Source organism: Melanostigma gelatinosum (assembly GCF_949748355.1).
Source record: "Melanostigma gelatinosum genome assembly, chromosome: 9".
NCBI classification, from domain to species: Eukaryota; Metazoa; Chordata; class Actinopteri; order Perciformes; family Zoarcidae; genus Melanostigma; species Melanostigma gelatinosum.
The window spans coordinates 24,276,354-24,296,998 of NC_136642.1; the positions used below are offsets into that span (position 1 = coordinate 24,276,354).

The 20,645-nt window shown below is 41.5% G+C and overlaps 1 protein-coding gene across 1 annotated transcript; it reads left to right on the top strand.

Moving 5' to 3' along the window:
- Positions 1–2,770: 2,770 nt before the first annotated feature.
- LOC306782375 (14-3-3 protein beta/alpha-B-like) lies at positions 2,771–19,063 on the top strand. The gene is made up of 6 exons (XM_079275706.1): positions 2,771–2,868; positions 8,140–8,448; positions 14,304–14,427; positions 17,356–17,519; positions 17,740–17,835; positions 17,976–19,063. Exons 2-6 carry the CDS (start codon positions 8,149–8,151, stop codon positions 18,030–18,032), a joined length of 741 nt encoding a protein of 246 aa, XP_079131832.1. The 5' UTR covers positions 2,771–2,868; positions 8,140–8,148; the 3' UTR covers positions 18,033–19,063.
- Positions 19,064–20,645: the final 1,582 nt, after the last annotated feature.

A 20,645-nucleotide genomic window follows, 5' to 3' on the forward strand; every position in this document is an offset into this window, starting at 1 on the left:
CATTTATTTGTCCCCACAATGTTATGTCTAGCCTGTTAATAAAGTTGTTGCTTTTGTATAAATCATGACTAAGTTGTGTTTTTTTTTTTTTATTGTTACCAGTATGTGTTTGTGTTAGTTTAATGACCTTTATGTTTCCATCTACTGGACAGAGTATTGACGTCACGTAATGCTAATTCCGACCTCACCTGTTTGTAACTGTGTACTGTAGTTATTCCTCAACCATCATAATCAATCATATGACAGTGAGCACTCATATCTATTAGTTGTGAGATGAAGGTGGAAATCAATACGTTTCATTTCCTCACCTTGTCAGTCCTTTCAGTTACTGCTCCGGACCCCTTAAATCATGATAATCTGAGTTTTATTAGCTTGTCAGTTTATACCCTGGTGAGCAAGACCCTTTCTTGTTGCTCATCCACAAAATGTACGATAAAACCAATTCTGTAACGAGAAATGTAACAAAAAGATGATAATGAATCAGTGCTTCAGTGGGAATGTTACAAGAACTGACCAACACTCATGTTGGTCTTGATTGGTTCCATGTACATACAGAGGCTTCAGACTATTCACTTCATACACGCTTCAAATCTAGACTCAACAATCCATAATGACAAAGTGAAATGTTGATAAAATTAGCTTATATACAGCTTTAATCAGCCACTAGCTTATATACAGTTTAATTAATCACTAGCATATTTGTAGTTTTAATAACCATTAGCTTATGCAGCTCTATTAACCACTCATACAATGCACACAGCACACGCTAGGGCCAGGGAGAAGCAGGAGGGAGATTACTGATTTAACTGCGCCACAAGGAACAGGCCGCCATCTTTAGAGAGATAAGGAAGGAACAATAGACAGTGAGATGCAGGGACAACGCCCTAAGTAGTCTCCCCTCTTCACAACTTGCTTCACAGGTCCTCTCTCATGCAACATCTCACACACACTGATAGAAGAAAACGCCTTCTGGGAGGGGCCAATGTGAACGGACGTTCAGGCCTCCAACCAGGTGTCATACACGTACAAACGTGCCACGCCTGCATCTTTGAATTTAACCAATGGGCCTCAAGGGGAGGAACCCTATATTAAGCTTCACACTGCCGTGTCCAAGTGTGTCTCATGGTGAATCTCTGAGAGTGCAACCATTAGCACCCATGCATGTTTGATTGCTGGGCTGAATAACTCTGTTGATAAATAAATCTATTGCTTTGATATAACTATACGCCTCTTGAGAGCTTCTGTTTCATTCTTAAATCCGCTCTAAGTGTGAAAGATAGCTTTATTTTCACAACAGAAACTGATTTTTGTATTAAAAATCAAACCAAAATGAGTTATTTGGACCTCATTTAGAAAGGCACATGTGTATATAAGGTCCCACAATTCATGCTGCATGTTGGGATAAAAACCAAGTCCAGGGACGTCTCTGTAAAACAAAGAGGCAAAGATCAGGGCAAGGATATGAAACCATTTCTAAAGCTTTGAGTGTTACCAGGTGCACAGTGGCCTCAATATTGGGAAATAGAAGACGTTTGGAACCACCAGGACTCTTCCTAGAGTTGGCCGTCTTTGCCAAATTGAAAAACCCGGCAAGAACAGTCCAACCTCTCCCATTAGAGCTTGTAATACAGGTGTACTCCTATAAATGTGAGGTGTCCTATCCCAAGGTGAGATCACCTGGATGACATCATTATGAAATCCATAGAGTACACCTTTAAATTGTGAAGTAAATTACAAACAATCGCAAAGTCACAACATCTAAGTACTGCCATTGTCTAAGAAACAATTTATTGAAAGAAAAAGTTATTGAAATAATAATGTGATATTTAGTGTCAGTGGATAATTATGAGGAGAATAATTGGTGCTGGTTAGGATTTTTTAACTTCAGCAGCGTGTGTCCAAGTTCTCAAGACGTGGTTGACAGACTGAATGAGAACTCACCTAACTGGTTACACGTCTTTACACTTTACACTGTCACTCAGCTTACAACTTGTTTCCTTTACTTGAAATCCCTCTGGTTTGGCACTACAACTCTCCTTGACCACATCTTTTTGCACTGGTGCCTGTGCATTTCTACAGCCAACACTATCTGATCTGCCCTTAAATAGGTTACAAGCTTGGCATTTTGGCCCAAGGGGGAAACATGTGACAAGGCAGAAATAGCTTCACTCTCTCCCCTTGGAATCCAACCAGGATGCAGAAATAGTAGTTTCTATTAGGCAAGATATACTCTGTAGCACTGTGCCCTGTGTTCTAGTTTGTGATGCCCTCAGCATCTCCAGCAATTCCAGACAAGATTTCCGCACTGTGTGGAAAATGACAATATCTCATTTTGTTACCCATATAATGGGCAGCATTCAGGGCTAGCCACAATGTGCTGTGTCTGCATCTGTTCTGATTGAAATGTGTAACCTGCAGTAAGACAGTATCACAGTATCAGTTACTGTGTCGGTTTGAGGTTCTCATGCTCAGATGCATCACTATTAGACATTGAATTTAATCAGAAGTCCCTGTAATGCATTTGTTGGCTGTACACTGATTACTCTACGAGTATGACAATGTTGAAATATAAATGTATTATTAAAACATCGAAAAGTGCTAATATTTACAACATATTTTTGTTACCTTACAAAAGCTGGGGAAATAATGGTAATGAGATGGAAAACTACTCCTCCCACAATGTCTCGTGTTCGGTTGCCGTGGTAACGTTTGACGTCATGCCCCCCCCCCCCCCCCCCCCCACCGGCCGTGCCTTGGACTGGTGTGATTGGAGGGAAACCCCGTGGACTGCATTCACACAAGACGGGCTGAGAGAATCAGCTGTAGCTTGTTGGCACGCCGAAATCACTGCTATCTGCCAGTACACAGGTATGAAAGGAGTTACAACTTTTGAAACTTCACGTTTACGTTTGCATGATTTAGCGTCAGGACTTTTAATCTATCGTAAAATATAGTGGTAATGGAAGCGCATAGCCTCCAATTGACTGGGGCTGCATGGAGCGGCGACAATCATCAGACCAAAGAACAATGGCTAGCTTAGCTACAGTTTGGGACATGTCTAATGGCTGGTTCTAAAATGGACCATCAGACGGGCAGACGTGGAAGGAGGGTCAGGTCGAAGGTTGAAGCTTTGATATTCTGTTGACCTGTTTGCTGAAGTAATTTGTCGGGTTGTGCTAATTCGTTTGCCTGTTTGAATATAATTAAATGACAGCGATGCATTGCATTTGAGGAGTAATGACTGTCGCATGTAACGTTAGCGAGAAATGCGTGATATACGTCGGGAATTAATCTTAGTTTAGCGTTTGCTACATTACACATTTGTTGACTGTACCAGCAAGGTAACGTTAGAATAACATCAGCTCTACAGTAACGTTAATGTTGTTTCAATTGTTTACTTTAGATGTCGAGTATGTCACGCCATTAACGTTAGCTAAACTACCAATACGCGACAAAGTGCGATTCACACATGCCACATAACGGCCAGCTAACGTTAAACCCAGTGTACACCTTTCGTAAAGCGTGGCGTCTCGCAAACCAACCAACGACGCATTGTTTTATACCATGAGATGAATAGAGTAGGTAGAAAACAATGGGTTTAGCCCCGAGCCAATTTTAAAAGCTGCCTGGCTTGGAAGGCTTCGTTTCAGGAAATAGTCGGCGCCATGCTGGAAACGGGTCACGAGGGCCTAGTGGTAGCAGTTGCTTTTCAGTCGCTTAATGGTGTTTCTCGTCTAGACTAGTTAGATTTAATGGAAGTGCTTTGGGGCTCGTGTCGGTCAAATATTCTAATATTAATCACAGTTCCCCGCTGTAATTGTGCACTTTAATTTCCGTGTTCTCGCATGTTCGCCGAGCCACAGGTACAGGGATGGGTGTGGTGGTTGTGTGTACGACAGAAAGAGGGGGGCTAACCAGTAATACAAAATCCAGTTATTCTTCAAAGTTATCATAGCTGTATGCATGCGTTCTTTCGACGAGTGCTCTTACAGTCACACGTGGCTTAAACTAACTACGGAACTAGAACTGTGTAGCATATCTATTTACTGTTTAAATCCATACACACCCCGGATTACCCATGGGTCATGTTGCATCATACAGCGGGTACATCGCCAGCTCATCAGTGCTGAAACTGTTACAATTTCGCCAATCCCTTTTTGCAAACCTGTAAAACACTGAAGTGATATTTATTCTTTAGTGTTTTGGTGTCGGTAGTTATTCTTCAACACTAATACGCCCAGTGTGTAAGATGTAGTGACATCTAGTGGTATGTTGCAAATTGCACCCAGCTAAATACCCCTCTGCTCAGCCCTCCCTGTCCAGTGGTGTTGGAGAACTACGGTGGCCTTCAGGTACAGAGTTAACTTTAGGATTTTAGTACAACTAGGAGCTAGTCTTATCAATCATTTTCTACATTACTAAATTGCCTTTAAATACATATAGAGAGCTTTTATATAAATATCTATTTTTTTAATATAGAGCAGCAGCCGTTATTTTAACCACAACAAAGTCGCTAAATAAAGTCATCTGCTCACGCTGTGTGTGTAGTTGGAGGCGCTAAGCCCGGCAGAGCGACTGCGTGCTGCAGCGTGATAATACATTACACCAAATCATGTAAAAGTACTGATAAATACACGAGTTACATCAGGGCTTATCAATACTCTGGTAATTTAGCACCGTGGCACGTTAAAACCAGGTTTCTGAACGCATCCATACCTTCTAATAACGTAAACCGCAAATGCTCTCCCTGGAGCTAGTCTATTCTGGGCTGCTGTAGAAACATGGCAGTGCAACAAAAACACTAAGATTCTTAGTTTCAGGTAATTATACACCGATTAAAACAGTTATGAATATTGTATTCCATTGCTGCCAATTAATCCCTCAAAATGTTTCACAGTGGTCCTTATAATTACTTTTCAGCACTAGCTGCCATGTATGGAGATGGAGCGTATGCCTCATACGAACCAAACCAAGCCCACCAGAGGGGAGAACAGGCAGAGCAACAAAATGCACCCAAGAGCTAACAATGTGTCAAGGGATCATTTAGCACCTTAGTTTTTCTGAAAGTAACACAAATGCATTTTGTAACTTACCAAGCATGGAGTTTAGAAATGTGTCAAATCTGTCTGGGCGGCCACACTACACATGAACTCTGGAATGGAAAAAAATTGATTGATTTTGTGGAACCCCGCTGGCTATTTTGGATGGGTCAAACGGATGTAGGGTATTGATCTAGCAATGCAAATTCCTGCGTGTCAAGTCTACTAATCACTTCATTAACATTATATCTGCTGGTACCTTACATTTCTCTCAATACAGTGCTATAGAACAATGGCTAAAAGTAGTATTTGGGCCTGGGATTCTCTAGACACCTCAGTTTGATTCAGAGGGCTACGATGCGATTATAAAACGATTGATTCATTTTGATGCATCAACATTTTTCTGTCCTTTATTTAGTTTTTGCTCACTGACTTTTTTAATTGCTGCATATTTGTAATTTATATATTTTTTAAAAGATGAACTAACTTATCTTTTATTAAATCAATATTAGTAACTAATATAATAGATATGTCAACTGGAGGGTTACATTTCTAAGTATTGCAAAGAGAACCAACAAGAAAATAAATAAAATTGGGCCCGTAGCATCATCATGGCAGTAAAAACATAATTAAGCGTGTTCTGTCATTTGACATAAAAAGCTGCTCTTATTCATTAATAAATATAGAACTCTCTTCAAACAAATCCTGCGGCTATAGGCAATGAGCATTCATCTCTGGTACAAAAATAAACCCCGATAAAGTACGCAGCTACGGTGACACTAGATTCTGTGGCAACGAATGTCCACGCATAGTGTTACTACCATCCAACCCGCTTCCCTCAGTGATTTCATGACCTGAGCTTTGGTAAGGTTTTAGAATGAGAGTATCGCTGTCTGTAAAACGTTGGTTCCAAAGTGTGCAAAAGCTCTGGTTCTGATTTGCTTCGGCCACGTTAATTCACTTCCATACGTTAGCTTTGAAGCCGGGGGTGCCGGTTTGATCGTATCCTTATTCGGTTGCTGAAGCTCAGCCGCCCTCACCAAAACTCTGCTAGTTTTTAGCCTAGCATAGAGCGTAAACAAGAGGCATGTGTATTACGTTTTCTGATTGAGTTTTTCTGCATAGTCATAATTGTTCAAGAGAATAATTTTTCTTTTTTCCCTCACCCTTAGTAGTATTGTCAATTTCTCAAATAATTTTTGCTCACATGCCTTGCAGGCATATTTTTATTTTTATTTATTTAGCATTTCAAGGAATTATTTTCTGATTGCTTAAATATATAGAGCACAGCCCACGTCTTTTAAATTGTATCCACAATTCTCTCACTTGCCTCTGTTCCTTGCACGGAGAGACTCAATGAAACCACGAGAGGGAAGAAACAAGGAAAGATGTTTTTAGAGAAATGTGACATCCTCTCCTCTAAAGTGTTACAACATTTGTAGATACCATCTCCGATACTATCGCTGCCAGAGCAGCAGTGTTTTCTCGCTGTGGCCCGTTACCTGTTAAACAAACACCTGCACTTGAATAACAACCTGCATTCTGTTTAGAGGCAAAGAAACCATGTCTACTTGCAGAATGCATCTGCCGTATTTATACACAATAATAATTATTTGGCTAAATGTTTCAGAGAATTTTAATTATGTAACTCATTTCAAACCCAACACTTAATTCCGCACACTTAGGAATTATCAACCACTCTTGGCTGAATGGAAATAATACATTATGGAAAGGGTGCTTCTTGCTGTCAGACACTCCTGCTCTTTCCGACCATGGATTGTATCCATAATGAAAGTTAATTGGGGAAATAACAGACGATACATGAAAGGACAAATTGTTCTAATACATTAAAGTAGTTTGTGGTCCTTTTGTTGTTCAGGCCTACAATTCACAGATTTTCAACTGAATGACTTCCTGCTCCAGTGAGGGTTGGGGAGTGAGGAGTTGTCTAATAAGAGACTTTGGATGTAACCAATGTCCTCTTGTTGCCAAGTTGATAGCCCTTGCTATTATTCCCTCCCCAATTACCCTTTCACTCCCATAGCTGTGCAGAGTCATCGAGTGAATCAGTGTTTCCTTGTAGAACAGGGGTCTCAAACTCATTTTCACTCCGGGCCACATCAGCATCATGGTCGCCCACAAAGGGCCGGTTGTAAATGTCACCACTCGTAACATATTGTTAAATAACTCTCTGCATTCACAGTTTAAAGTAGTCTTCAATGTACTCACAATACATTTCAATGTCAAATGTACAGTAACCAGTCAAAGAGCTGCTTCTAACTGTTTAAGTATCTCATAATTTTGACTTTCTCTTTCATAATTTTGACTATCAATCTCATAATTTTGACTTTCAATCTCATAATTTTGACTTTCAATCTCATAATTTTGACTTTCAATCTCATAATTTTGACTTTCAATCTCATAATTTTGACTGTCAATCTCAATCTCATCATTTTGACTGTCAATCTCATCATTTTGACTGTCAATCTCATAATTTTGACTGTCAATCTCATAATTTTGACTGTCAATCTCATCATTTTGACTGTCAATCTCATCATTTTGACTGTCAATCTCATCATTTTGACTGTCGATCTCAATCTCATCATTTTGACTGTCGATCTCAATCTCATCATTTTGACTGTCGATCTCAATCTCATCATTTTGACTGTCGATCTCAGTCTCATCATTTTGACTGTCGATCTCAGTCTCATCATTTTGACTGTCAATCTCAGAATTATGACTTTCTAGTTATGACTTTCTATCGAATAACTTCGACTTTCTATCTCATAATTTCGACTATGGGGATATTTTTATTCTTCGTCTAACTTTAAAAAAAAAAAAAAATTGTTTTACTTTTTTTTTTGTGCTGGCAGATTCGCGGACCACATAAAATGATGTAGCGGGCCGGGAGTTTGAGACCCCTGTTGTCGAATCTTTTCCTAAGGAGAGCAGCAAGCCTCAAAATGGGTGCATGATCTGCCTCAACTTCAGTTAAACCCACATAGATGGTTTCTCTTTTGCTGATAGATTAGCTTCATTCATTTTTCTTCACACATTTGACCACCAGCTGTCCTCTTCTTCTCTGCTTTCCTTTGTCCAGTGAGCAGTCATGAGCGAGTCAGTCCAGAAAGAACAGGTGCAAAAGGCCAAGCTGGCCGAGCAGGCCGAGCGGTATGATGACATGGCTGCTGCAATGAAGGCTGTGACGGAGGGAAACAGCGATCTGACGAACGAGGAGCGCAACCTGCTGTCGGTGGCCTACAAGAATGTGGTGGGTGCCCGCCGCTCCTCGTGGCGCGTGGTGTCCAGCATTGAGTCGAAGGCCGAAGGCGAGGGGAAGAGGAACATGGCCAAACAGTACCGGGAAAAGATCGAGAATGAGCTGAAGGAGATCTGCCGGGACGTGCTGGTGAGAGTTGTAACATTTTATTGGATTTCTGTCTGTTTTGTTATAGCTTTTTGTCGTTGACATTCATATTATGTGAAGAAGTGCTGGATGACAGAGTAATGGGACTATTTCCACAGTCATGCTTCTGCATGACTGTGCTCATACTGCTCATACTGTTGAATGTGTAATTTCTGTCAAGACCCAGCAGACCTTGTGAAGTGCCACGCCCAGAGTGCTTAATTTCTACCTCTGGCAGTCTTACGGCAATTCTTCTCCACTGTTCCATTTTTTAGTTCTCGTAACAGTGATGACTTTGGCTTTTCGTGGCATTTTCCCTGAGGCATGGAAAGTATTTCAGTTGGTGTGAAAGTCTTTAAGTTTTTAGAACATTTTGTACTTACCGTATCGATTTGATTCATAGTCTGAGTTTGCCAAATTATTCAGCAGTAGGTGAAGTGACAAGTGGGTTAATCCTGACTTATGGTAATGCTCCAAGTGGTCTTCACTCACCTGCATCAGCAGTTCCTTTGAAAAGTCACCAACTTCCTCAATTTGATCGGCACTGAGCAGTAAATGGATAACCCTGAGATGACAAAGTAAAGAAACAAAGTGCTTGAGTTCACACAATGCAGAACATTTTGTGTACCGTACTTTCCGGACTATAGAGTGCACGGTATATAGGCCGCACCAGCTGATTTTTAAAAGAAAAAAGAATTTGTACATAGATAAGCCGCACTAGTCTATAAGCGGCAGGTGTCCCCGTTGAACAGCAAGATGCTTTAAACAGTACTAAAGTTGTCTTCTTCTATGAACATCATAACATGTCGCTAGCTTCTAAGCTAATTTTAACATTACGGCCAATGGGGAAATGCTAACCGCGATTATTGCCTCATTGCTTTTCGTTTGGTAGCCGTGAGAGACCGTAGTCTGTAATGCAAGTATGTCTGCATGAAAAGATGTACAAAGATATATTATATATTCGCTAATGCTAATCGCGGTTAGCATTTCCCCATTGGCCGTAATGTTAGAATTAGCTTAGAAGCTAGCGAGTCGGACATGTACTGTTAAAGCATCTTGCCGTTCAACCTTTTTTGTTAACAGTCCTAGTGAGGGGTAGGTCAAAGGTACTTCATCCATATTGTAGCGACCCTGTCGGTAACAGCTGGTAGCAGAGGGGTTGCTGGTAGCAACTGTTCTGTGTCGGGAGCTAGTAAATGTTGTGTTAGGCCGGAACCGGAAGTTGCGGTTGTTGTGGCGGAGAAAACCTACGGAAAAATCCGTATATAAAGCACACCGGACTATAAGCCGACGCCTCAAAGTGTGGGGTAAAAAGTAGCGGCTTATAGTCCGAAAAGTACGGTAAATACCCTGCCATAACATTTATTCCTTACAAAGGTCATAGTGTTCCTTTTTGGTGACATGTCAGCAGGCTTGGGTTCCAGTAGTGTAGCCTTTTCTTTATATATTTTATAATACAGGTTGTAGTCTGATAAGAAGCTGTTGAAAGATTCTACGTTCTGTCGACTTTTTTTATGAGTAGTTGAGATGAGGCAGCCAACATTGTGGAGCAATGAGTGCCATCACCAAGAGGAGTGTCTCATCAGAGTTTTGACATGCAAGAGAAGATCCTCAGTGTAACCAGCCAATTTGACAAATTTCCCCTTGGGGATGAATAAAGTATATATGTATCTATCCCCTTTTCCCACTTTCATAAAAACTATACAGTAAAATAGTCTTCTTTAACAGGATTACATTGGTATTTTTAGCAAACCTCTGTGGGAATGTATCCATTTAATTTCTGGGGTTAAAAATAAGGACATTTTCCAAGTGTTACAATATAATTTGAGATGGCGTTCCATGTACAGTAATGTAAAGTTAAACTAGGCGACTTCAAATTTGATATGGTCATAGGAATGTTTGAGAAGAAATCCACTGAGCTTCTCAGCAAATTTAATAATGAAACCGCTTATTTCATATATAATTTGTTGTAAATTATTGTTGAAACGAGAGTCTTCTTCTTTTTGGCCACTCCAAAGTACTGGTACCACAACAGCACGAATGAGACGCTCTCCAAAACCCTGGGTTTGTGTTGTGCTGCATGTCACCTATTTGCGCCACAATGTTATCAGTCAGAAATTAGTTCGTTATTGTGTAAACATTTTTCATTGGCATGAGCAAGTGTGAAGTGTCATTTCTGAGAGTCTCCCGGTCAATGCGTAAGAGTTGACAGCCCTGCACAATGTATTTTCTGTACCAAGTTACGTGCACTAGTGCATATGGAGCTGAAAATTGCATGCAGAGTTCATATTCTACGTGCACGACCATCCATATGCACATGGAATTTCGAGCCATGAATCTGTCCAACCTCTGCTACTCTTCTTCTCTCAGCTTGTGAAGTATCTGTCTGGTGACTCAGCGTGTCCTAATCCTATAATGGCTGCAGCTGAGCTACCAGCGCTCTGGCTCGCTGACCTCCACTACGGCCGGGCAGCCTTATGGGGACCGAAATAGAGCGGGATGAGGGTAAATAGGGCAGAGTAGGAGGAGTGTAGGACAGGGATAAGGCTGTGGTATACCTGAAGCAAACTAGTTCGTGCAAGGTGTCGTCTGAACAAGTCTAAAGACATGTTTGTTCTTGTTCTTAAATTCCATAATCACAGGCAGCATGAAAACCAGCTGCCATAGAAAGGAACAAACGCATACCTTTAGTCTCCATGGTATTCATGTTATAGCACTTTGTTGCGCAACTTCTGGAAGTAGTTGCATGAAGACAAAAAAGAGCCCATGCCTGCCTACTTAATCACCCTATCAAACGTCATTGCAGCAAGTTGGTGGTTCAAACCAATAGCAAACACGGATATTCTCTGGATTTTTGCTTTGGTGTGAAAGTGATATAGTCTGGTCGTATGGATTGACACTTTTTTCTATGTGCTATACAGTCCGATCAAAGGAGACTAACACACTCAATATGCACTTTAATGCTGTTTTTAAGTAATGTTTTGTATTGCTAACAGAACTTACCATACTTTCCGGACTATAAGTAGCACTGGTATATAGGCCCCACCCTCTAATTTTGAGATGAAAACTGAATATTTACTTATATAAGCCACATCGGACTATAAGCCGAAATGCTACCCGCGATTAGCATTAGCGATTAGCGTTAGAGAATATAATATATCTTTGTATCCACCTTTGTACCGTATATCTTTTCATGCTTCATACAGACATACCTACCGGTTCATGATGTGGTGTGTTCAAGGACCCAAATGCAGACTCAGGACAGCAGTTATATTGCAAACCAAGATGATTTATTTCTCTCACTCAAAAACACCCACACAAAAAAAACTCTTGAACAAGTTTTGTAGAACTGGAAAAAACGGTAAGAAGTCAACTAGGAGGCGTCTCCACGCGCTCCGCACAGGTCCAAGCCGGGAAGTGGCTTACGGTACCGGTAATCCCTCTGATCCGAGCCGGAAAGTGGCTGGATCGACACAGGATCGCTATTGATCGCTGTCACCATCGTCCTCCTGTGCACTAAAACCATTTAAGTCCTCTTCTTCAGTGTCGGAAATAAACAGCCTCAGAATTGCTTCGTTGCACTCAGTCCGGTCTGCACCCTGAGTGTCACTTTGCTCCCGAGGCAAATCCGCCCCTGAGCTTGCGCTGTCCTCCGCATTGCGCTGTCCCCCTCATCTCGCAGCAGTCCAGCCTTTCGGAACCCGTTGGTGATGGTGGATTCTTTCACACTGCTCCACGCTGTTAGGATCCACTGGCAGACTTGAGAAAAAGTTGCTCTTCTCATGCAGCGTGTCTACGTTGCTCGTAGCTCTGCATAGCATTTACGGCTAACTGGCTTGGCCAGTTGCTGCTAGCACAACAGCTATTCAGAGCTATGAGCAACAACAGTTATTGCCTCATTGCTTTTCGTTTGGTAGCCGTGAGAGACCTTAGTCTGCAATGCAAGTATGTCTGCATGAAAAGATGTACGAAGATATATTATATATTCGCTAATGCTAATCGTGGTTAGCATTTCCCCATTGGTGGTAATGTTAAAATTAGCTTAGAAGCTAGCGAATCGGACATGTACTGTTAAAAGCATCTTGCAGTTCAACCTTTTTTGTTAACAGTCCTAGTGAGAGGTTGGTCAAAGGTACTTCATCCATATTGTAGCGACCCTGTCAGTAACAGCTGGTAGCAGAGGGGTTGCTGGTAGCAACTGTTCTGTCGGGAGCTAGTAAATGTTGTGTTAGACCTGAACCGGAAGTTGCGGTTGTTGTGGCGGAGAAACGCTACGGTTGTGGCGGAGAAAAGCTACGGAAAAATCCGTATATAAATCGCACTGGACTATAAGACGACGCCTCAAAGCGTGGGGTAAAAAGTAGCGGCTTATAGTCCGAAAAGTATGGTGCTATGTAATCTAGCATCAGTGTTCATGTTGCTGTACATACCAGAGAGCATGCACGTGTAAAGAGAACTGTAAACTGCATTGAAGGCAGCACATTGTTTATTCCTATGGAGGTTGCACATGGAGCAAAAAAAGGTCACTTAAGAGTTTAGTACTCTGATGAGAATATCTGCATCTTCTGCATTATGGGCGTTTTTGTTAACCCAGCCCTCTGTCCAGAAAAATCCATTGAGTTACAGATTTCTTTATTTCCCGTCTATTGAAGTATTTTTGGGCCCATCACTTGACGGACCAGGACATTTTATCTTTACCATTTGGCCATTATATAAAGTTTGCCGACAGCATTATTAGCAGTAACCACTGAGTGTACTGCAGAGCTGCAGCCATTAGCTAGCCAGTCGGACACAAACAGGGATTGGCATACGCAGCCGTACCGGCCACATAAACAAAGCACAGAGAAGCCCGGGTTACACAGAGGGAGGTACTTTATTCCCTGCTCAGGACGACGTTACTCTACTATGTCTTTAAATAGCAAATAGTTGTTTTCTGATATATTGATGTTCTGAAAGTCGTAAAAAGAACCTATAACTTAGTGCCATGGGGAATTCTGTTTTTCTGCTTTCTTATCACTCTTTATGGCACACGTTTTGTTGTGGTTGGAGAAACGACATGAAAATGGTCACATGGAAACTTCATTAAAAATCCACAGTTAAACCATGAAAAGATCAAATCTGCACTTTGAATTACGTCTTCCTTCATGTTTCTGGAAAACCAGTGTTTAACCCCATTTGTCCCATAGTGCATTAGCATAGTAGATTAACACTATCAAGCTGGTCTCATGTTATGGTACACTCTTATGACAATAAGGTGCGCTGTTCCCCCTGCCAGCTAGCGGTTAGGGTGGCAATAGGGAGATGTTGTCAAGTGCGGCATGCTCGTGTTGGAAGAGCCACGCTGGCTCTGAGTGACTTACTTCCTCAGCAAAAGCTCATCAAGAGTTCAGCAGCCTAGCTTTCTCCCATCTTTCTCCACCCCACCATCTTTCTTCCATACACTCATCCTCCTCCACCCTTTCCCACTCTCCACCATCACATGATCTGTGATGTAGCTACGGCGAAGTCTCGGGCTCACGGTCCAAGGCTGCAGGAGGTAGCCAGCTCTACCCTCATTTAGGTCTGAGGAATGTTGGCCGTGATGATTTATTTTAATGGAATGAAATGACTGCTTTTGTCCGTGGATAAGTGATGGGTCAAATGATCCTTGTAGAAATCTGTGTATTGCCTTTTTTGTTAATGAATTGTGTGCATATTTTATAGCAGTTGTACCCAAGTATACAAATCAACTCTGCTGATTTCAGGGGTCTGCCAGCCCCACTTGTAAAGAACTATGTACATTAGTTGACAACATCTTCTGTGGTCTGTTCCCTTCTACCAGTCTACAATACATGTTTTGTTTGTTTTTCTTGCCACAGCTTCTCTTGGACACTTATCTTATTGTAAACGCCGTTGAAGCAGAGAGCCAAGTCTTCTATTTGAAAATGAAAGGAGACTACTATCGCTACTTGGCTGAGGTGGCTACAGGAGACGAGAGGAAGAGTAAGCTCTGTGTTAATCTCTTTTATACCATCTGTGTGTGGGTGGATTTATTTGATTATCATTATATATGCGTGTCCATGTTTTCCTCTCTAAAGATCTGATGTGTACAACTTCTAGCCCAGTCAAAAAAAGATGTATTAGATATTCTAAAATGAACACTTAGTTTTGGTACAAGCTTTCTGACATTGGCTCCTCACTGTTGGTTCTCAAACAGTATCGCAGTAAGAGACTGGTCCGTGGTCACCAGCTTGAGCCCATAGGATTTTTTGGGGGGTTGATTCATTTTAGTCTTTTAGATGAGCATGACTACATCTTTTATGGAAACTCCAAATGGACACGTTTCAAATTGTTTTTTAATGTTTTCTTAAAAAGAGAAAGCAGGCTTTGTTATCGCGACAAAACGAGAATTTATTTATTACCAAAAACAAAAGGTAATTTCCTTTTGTTACTCAAAATGTTGTCCGGCGGTATATGTTGTCAAACGGCTCGCATGAGACGACAGTGATGGACTTAGCGGAAGGATACACAAGTGACTACATACGTTTAATAAATAATAATAATTCAAGGCACTGTACATCCGATTACAAACTCAAAGTAGTAATCAGACGGTCTACAGGCAGTAACACTGTCTAACTCTGACATCTCTCAAAGAGGCATCCTTTTTTTTTGTGTGTGCATGGATTCAAAGTGTAAATTGGTGATCTTTAAAGCTGCCAGTAGCTGGACATTGTTACTGTACAGAGCCATGCTAGCTGTTTCCAGTCTTTATGCCAGGGGTCACCAACCTTTTTGAAGCAGAGAGCTACTTTAAGGGTACTGAGCAGTACGAAGGGCTACTTGTTTGATACAAACTTCCTGAATAACAAAATTGCACAGATCACCTTTTAATAATAATAATAATATGTGAAGAGACTGTCTGATCACGTTTATGTTAATTATTCCTCACAATTATTTCCACAAGGATGGTAGGAAACCGATATATTTAAACATGCAACATTTATTTGTTAATCTCTTTCAACATTTGAAAGTCAGAGGACTAACATTTTTGAACAAATCGTGAACTCTGGCCCATGTTTATACAAATGATCGGTTATGTAAGATTAAAAAAAATCAACTGTTTCACTTTTTTAAATGAATCCTATCACATTAGTACTAATCACCAAATCTGTAGGATGAATGATGCAGTGGTAATGGATACATTTTGGGAAGTCTGGGTCACCTTTACATTGTGCAATGAAGCCTCCATGCCGGCCCGTCATGGCGGGAGCCCAGTCTGTTGTCACCGACACCAGCTTTTCTAACGGGACCTTTTTCTCCACAAACTCTTCACCGCGTTGTAGATGTCAATTCCCCTCGTTGTCTTCAGGGGCAGAAGTGTCAGGACTTCTTCTTTTGTGGCGAAATTGTCGAACACCATTCAGATGAACATCATCAGCTGTACTGGTGCTGTCCACGGACTCGTCGCACCGGATGCTAAACCACCTGCACTGAACCAGATCCCGGTCCAGTTGCTCCGTTAAGTTTTCGGATATAGCCGACACTCTTCTTACCATCGTACTCTCCCCCAGTTGCACATCAGAGAGAGCGGAGATGGCATCGGGACCATTCTTCTCGTCTTTGAGCACAGTGTTTGCAACTATCATTGCTTCTTTCAAGACCTCCCCGTCCGAAAAGGGTTTCTTGTTCTTCATCAACAAATGTGCAGCTCTAAACGAAGCTTCTGTTTTTGTGATTTTATCACCGGCCCCGTGAAAAAAGACTGTTTGCCCAAAGCTGCCTTAAGTCACGCACTTTTTCTTTCCGTAGTGCGCTGCCAGGTGGGTAGTTAGCATGGAAGCTATTGTGACACGTACTGAAGTGTCTCTCCACATTGTGCCGCTTTACAGTTGCCCCGCAAATGAGACACACATTTGTCTTTCACTGTCGTAAAAAAGAACTCTTCCTCCCAATCATTGTGGAAGTAGTATGTTTTCTTTCGCTTGTCTGCCATGTTTTCTTTAGTTTGGGGGGTAAGAACCACATCTAGCTTCGTAGCTTCCCATCGTAGCTGTGCCCACTTCCTTGTCTCAGCAAAGAGTGAGATGGCCATTTGACATGCGCACAATATTGAACTTTGACTTCAGAAAAGGTCAGAGTTCATATATACATAAACTATTTTCATTTTTAAAATGTTATATTAGATATTGTCATATTACATTAATGCAAGTGTTTTTGATTAAAAAAAGAACAGTGATGTGCTATTTTTAGAACATGCCTCGCGGGCGACTCGCATGGTCCTCGCGGGCGAACCAGGCGCCCGCGGGCACAGTGTTGGCTACCTCTGCTTTATGCTAACCTAAGCTGACAAGCTGCTGATTTCTGAAAACAAGGCGTGAATTACAGGAGTCTCTGTTTTTGGACCTCCTGCATCTGCTTTAATAAGACCTCCTTCACTGTGAAGACCAGCTTCCAACAGCACCACCACGTTAGCCACAATAAGACAGTATGTACAACTTAGCTTTCTTTAACATGTTCTGGGGAACTTTATTTGGGCCTTCAGAAAATCTTGTGTTGAAGTTTCCAGCGAGCCGTCTCCTTGGTGCTCTACACTCCACACAAACTGAAATGGAGGCCCTTGTTCATGCCGCAGAGAGGTGTGGCCGTCTATAGTATTAGTCATCAGTTACTGTAAGTTTTGTTTTAACTTTCAGTGAGATGTTGATATAACTTTCTTACTTTAATTGATTATAATGGGAAGGACAAAATAGTGTGAGAACTGAACCAAATCTTATGGTAGGATTTATTGTTGGGCTGTTTTATTGAGGTGTTCATAATAAACCAGTAACTCTTTTTTTTTTCCCTACAGTCTGAAACAAAGTTTAATTAAATTGTCAGTTTGTATGTTCCTCGGCTCTTATGTTGTTCTTATGTTCCTTTTTTTCCTCTCAGCCAACATGGAGAACTCAAAGAACGCCTACCAAGCCGCCTTTGAGATCAGCAAAGACAAAATGCAGCCCACGCACCCAATCCGTCTTGGTCTTGCCCTCAATTTCTCTGTTTTCTACTATGAGATCCTCAACTCACCTGACAAGGCCTGCAAGCTGGCTAAAGATGTAGGTTCACAACACCATATAACTCTCCTCACACTTGAAGATATTAAGCTTCTCAATGTAGTGCTGATGTATTTAACATGTCGAAATGGATTGCAGAACTGTTTAAATACAGACTGCACTAAAACTGTAAAAACTAAGTTGATATTTACATTCTACCCACGTACAGCTTGTTTAGACCACATCACTGTTCCAGCCGTTATAAGTGTTTTTAATCCTTCAGGCGTTTGATGAGGCCATTTCAGAGCTCGATTCACTGAGTGAAGATTCATACAAAGACAGTACGCTAATCATGCAGCTACTGAGAGACAACTTGACAGTAAGTCTCCCCCCGCCCTTTCTTTTTTTTGACATGCAAAGTATTTTGAATAGATGCGGTGTTAACGGATGTTGCACTATTTTCCTTTCCCCACTTCTCCCTCTCGCTGCCTCTTTCTCCTGCTTGTCCTCTTTTCTCAGCTGTGGACCTCTGATAACCAGCAGGAGGCAGAGGATCAAGTGGAGACCGGAGAATGAGCCAGACCCCCACAGTCGTCCCTGTCTACCTGCCATCATCCCGGTTCATCTTCAACATGTCCATCAACACTGAGACCACCTTATTATCATTGTCGTCCAAATCTCTCCATCTCTTTTCTATTTAGTTCTCTCAACACTCATCTCATTCCTGCCGGTTTACTATTCCTTCTTTTGTAGTAACTGTGGGGAAAGGGGATGGGGAGGGTAAGTTTTGAATTGCGTGGCGGGAGGGTCCATGTGGAACGATAAAGTGTTTGGTTGCTTGTCTGCTGACCTTTTCTTCTTTTTCTTTTTTTTCTTTTTTTGTGTGTGGGAGCAATAGGGTTGTTGCATTATTGAGGTGGTGGGTAAGAGGACAAGTTCTCAGCTCATGAAACATGCAGCTTGGTTGAGCTTTTAGAGTCATAAAAAAGTTGTACTGTGTCCTATTCATGTTCACGGCCATGTTCTGTATTAACACAGTGTCTCGATGATAAATCTGGTTTCACAATGAGGAGTTGGCTGCTCACAGTAGGACAGCAGCTGTTGGTCTGTGCTTGGCAGGAGGAATGGCGGCGGCGGTGAAGACGGTGGAGGTGTGAGGTTTTCTTGGAGCACCGGTTACATTCCATTTACTGTCAGTTGCTCAACTTACTACTCTATTATTATTATTTTTTTGTTTGTTTTCAGGTGACCTGCTTTTGTATTTCTATGTATCGATTACGAGGTATAGAAAATATTGAACAAAAGAGCACACAAGCTTGCTTTTTATGAGCACAGCCGTTAAGAAGAAATCCCATGTGCTTATCTAGTTACTGCTCTATCAAATTAAGATTTTTTTTTTTTTTTTGATTTGTCTTTTTTCTTTCAATACTTGCCTCAACTGCATGTTAAGAATTAGTTTGTGGATATGTAAGGATGGTTGTGGTCGGGCGGGCTAGCTTTGTTCATGTCTTTGGAATTTTCATACAGAACACCCCAGCATAATGTTATTTGGGGGGGAAATGTGTAATTTCATGTAAGTGGAATAAAAAAATAATAATTTAAAAGTTTCAACCTTGTGTGATGTACTGGTAGTCTTGAGTTATCTAAAGTAATTTGTAACTCACGTGAATGACTTTCGTCTCGAGTGATTTTGCCTCAAAAGCCACGACTGTTGCTATATTTGGATGGTAAAGTCAGCCGCCTTTGTACGAGAGATGCTCCATGTGTGAATCGCAAGAATAAGTGAGTCACACGGAGACTGTAAGACCGGAGAGCCAGTGTCCTAATTATGCACTAGTTTGATTCAGCGTCTCCTAACGTTGCTGTGGTAAATGTCCATTGTGACGTGTCCTCAAACTGCAACATGGGAGAACCTGAAGGTTTCCTTAGAAAGGGAAAATACAAGAATTACACTACAAGCACAAGGGCCATGTTTGAATACACTGGCCCTTTGGAGACAGGCGACGCAGAAGGTTTACTCCTGTAAACCTCCAAAATGCTAAGCTAATCAATAAAGGCAGCAGAAGTGTTGAACAACCATTTCATGGGGTTCGAGCATCATCTGTCATGTTCCAAAATCAAGAAGCCAGCAAGCTTTCTTCAATGCCATGCTTGAATGCACAGCTGAAGGAAGGGAAACAAAAACGCCATTTACTATTACACAGCTGTGGGTTTTGCTGCCCTTATTGCCATGACAATGTGGGAGGAGGCCACTGCAGTGGGATGATGCAGTGCAGAGCCATCTCCTCAACCATCCCCGAGAGTGAAACATAGTCGTTGGCACATCTGCGGAGAACAGTTTGTGCTCACTTTGCACACGAGTAATCAAGGTAACATTCAACTGTACCCTGTAGGTAATGCAAAAAATATCTATAGGATATGCGTTTATTGGTAGTGCCTGTCGGAATCGTCAGTATTGCAAACGAAAAAAATGCTGTCAATGTAGCATTTTGTGTGTAGCTTTTAGCTTTCGCTCTTTGAAGCCGCCTGTAGGTGTGCCGACTGGCTGAGACGCGCGTGACCCCTCGCGGGAGCGCGCCCAGCAGAGGGAAATTTGTCTGACATTTTATTGCCCTACTTATTTCTAGGGCGTTGACAAATATTTATTTACTTATACTATAATACGTAGTTAGTTGGGTTAATCAACAATAGATGAAAATGTATGAACATTAGGCATCAATTCGAGATAAATGCTTCAGGTGAACCATTTCATTACCTGGTTAAAAGTAGTAGTATGAACACATTGGAGTGTCCAGGGACGTACAGTATATGGGAGGATGCCCAAAAGTGCATCCACTTTTATTTCAGACATGAAAAATACTGAGAGACGCCGAAGCATTAAAAATGTGCTGGATAATCAAATTGATGAATTTATATTATCAAGGAATTATCAAGCTCTGTCCAATATCATCCCCTTACGCGTGTCTAGACATGTAGATAATTAAATGGCCAGTTTATGCTATTTCTGAAGCTAGCGGGGTCACAGCAGAGCATCACTGTTTCGCTGACTCAGGGAAATATAATTGGTGCATCGAGTAGTTTCAAAAACAAGTTATGGCTCAGGCTGTTGAATAGCTGACCATCGACACATTCCTTACGTGTTCCAAATAGAGCTGGGGACTGTACATGTCAAGTGAATAGATAGAAAAT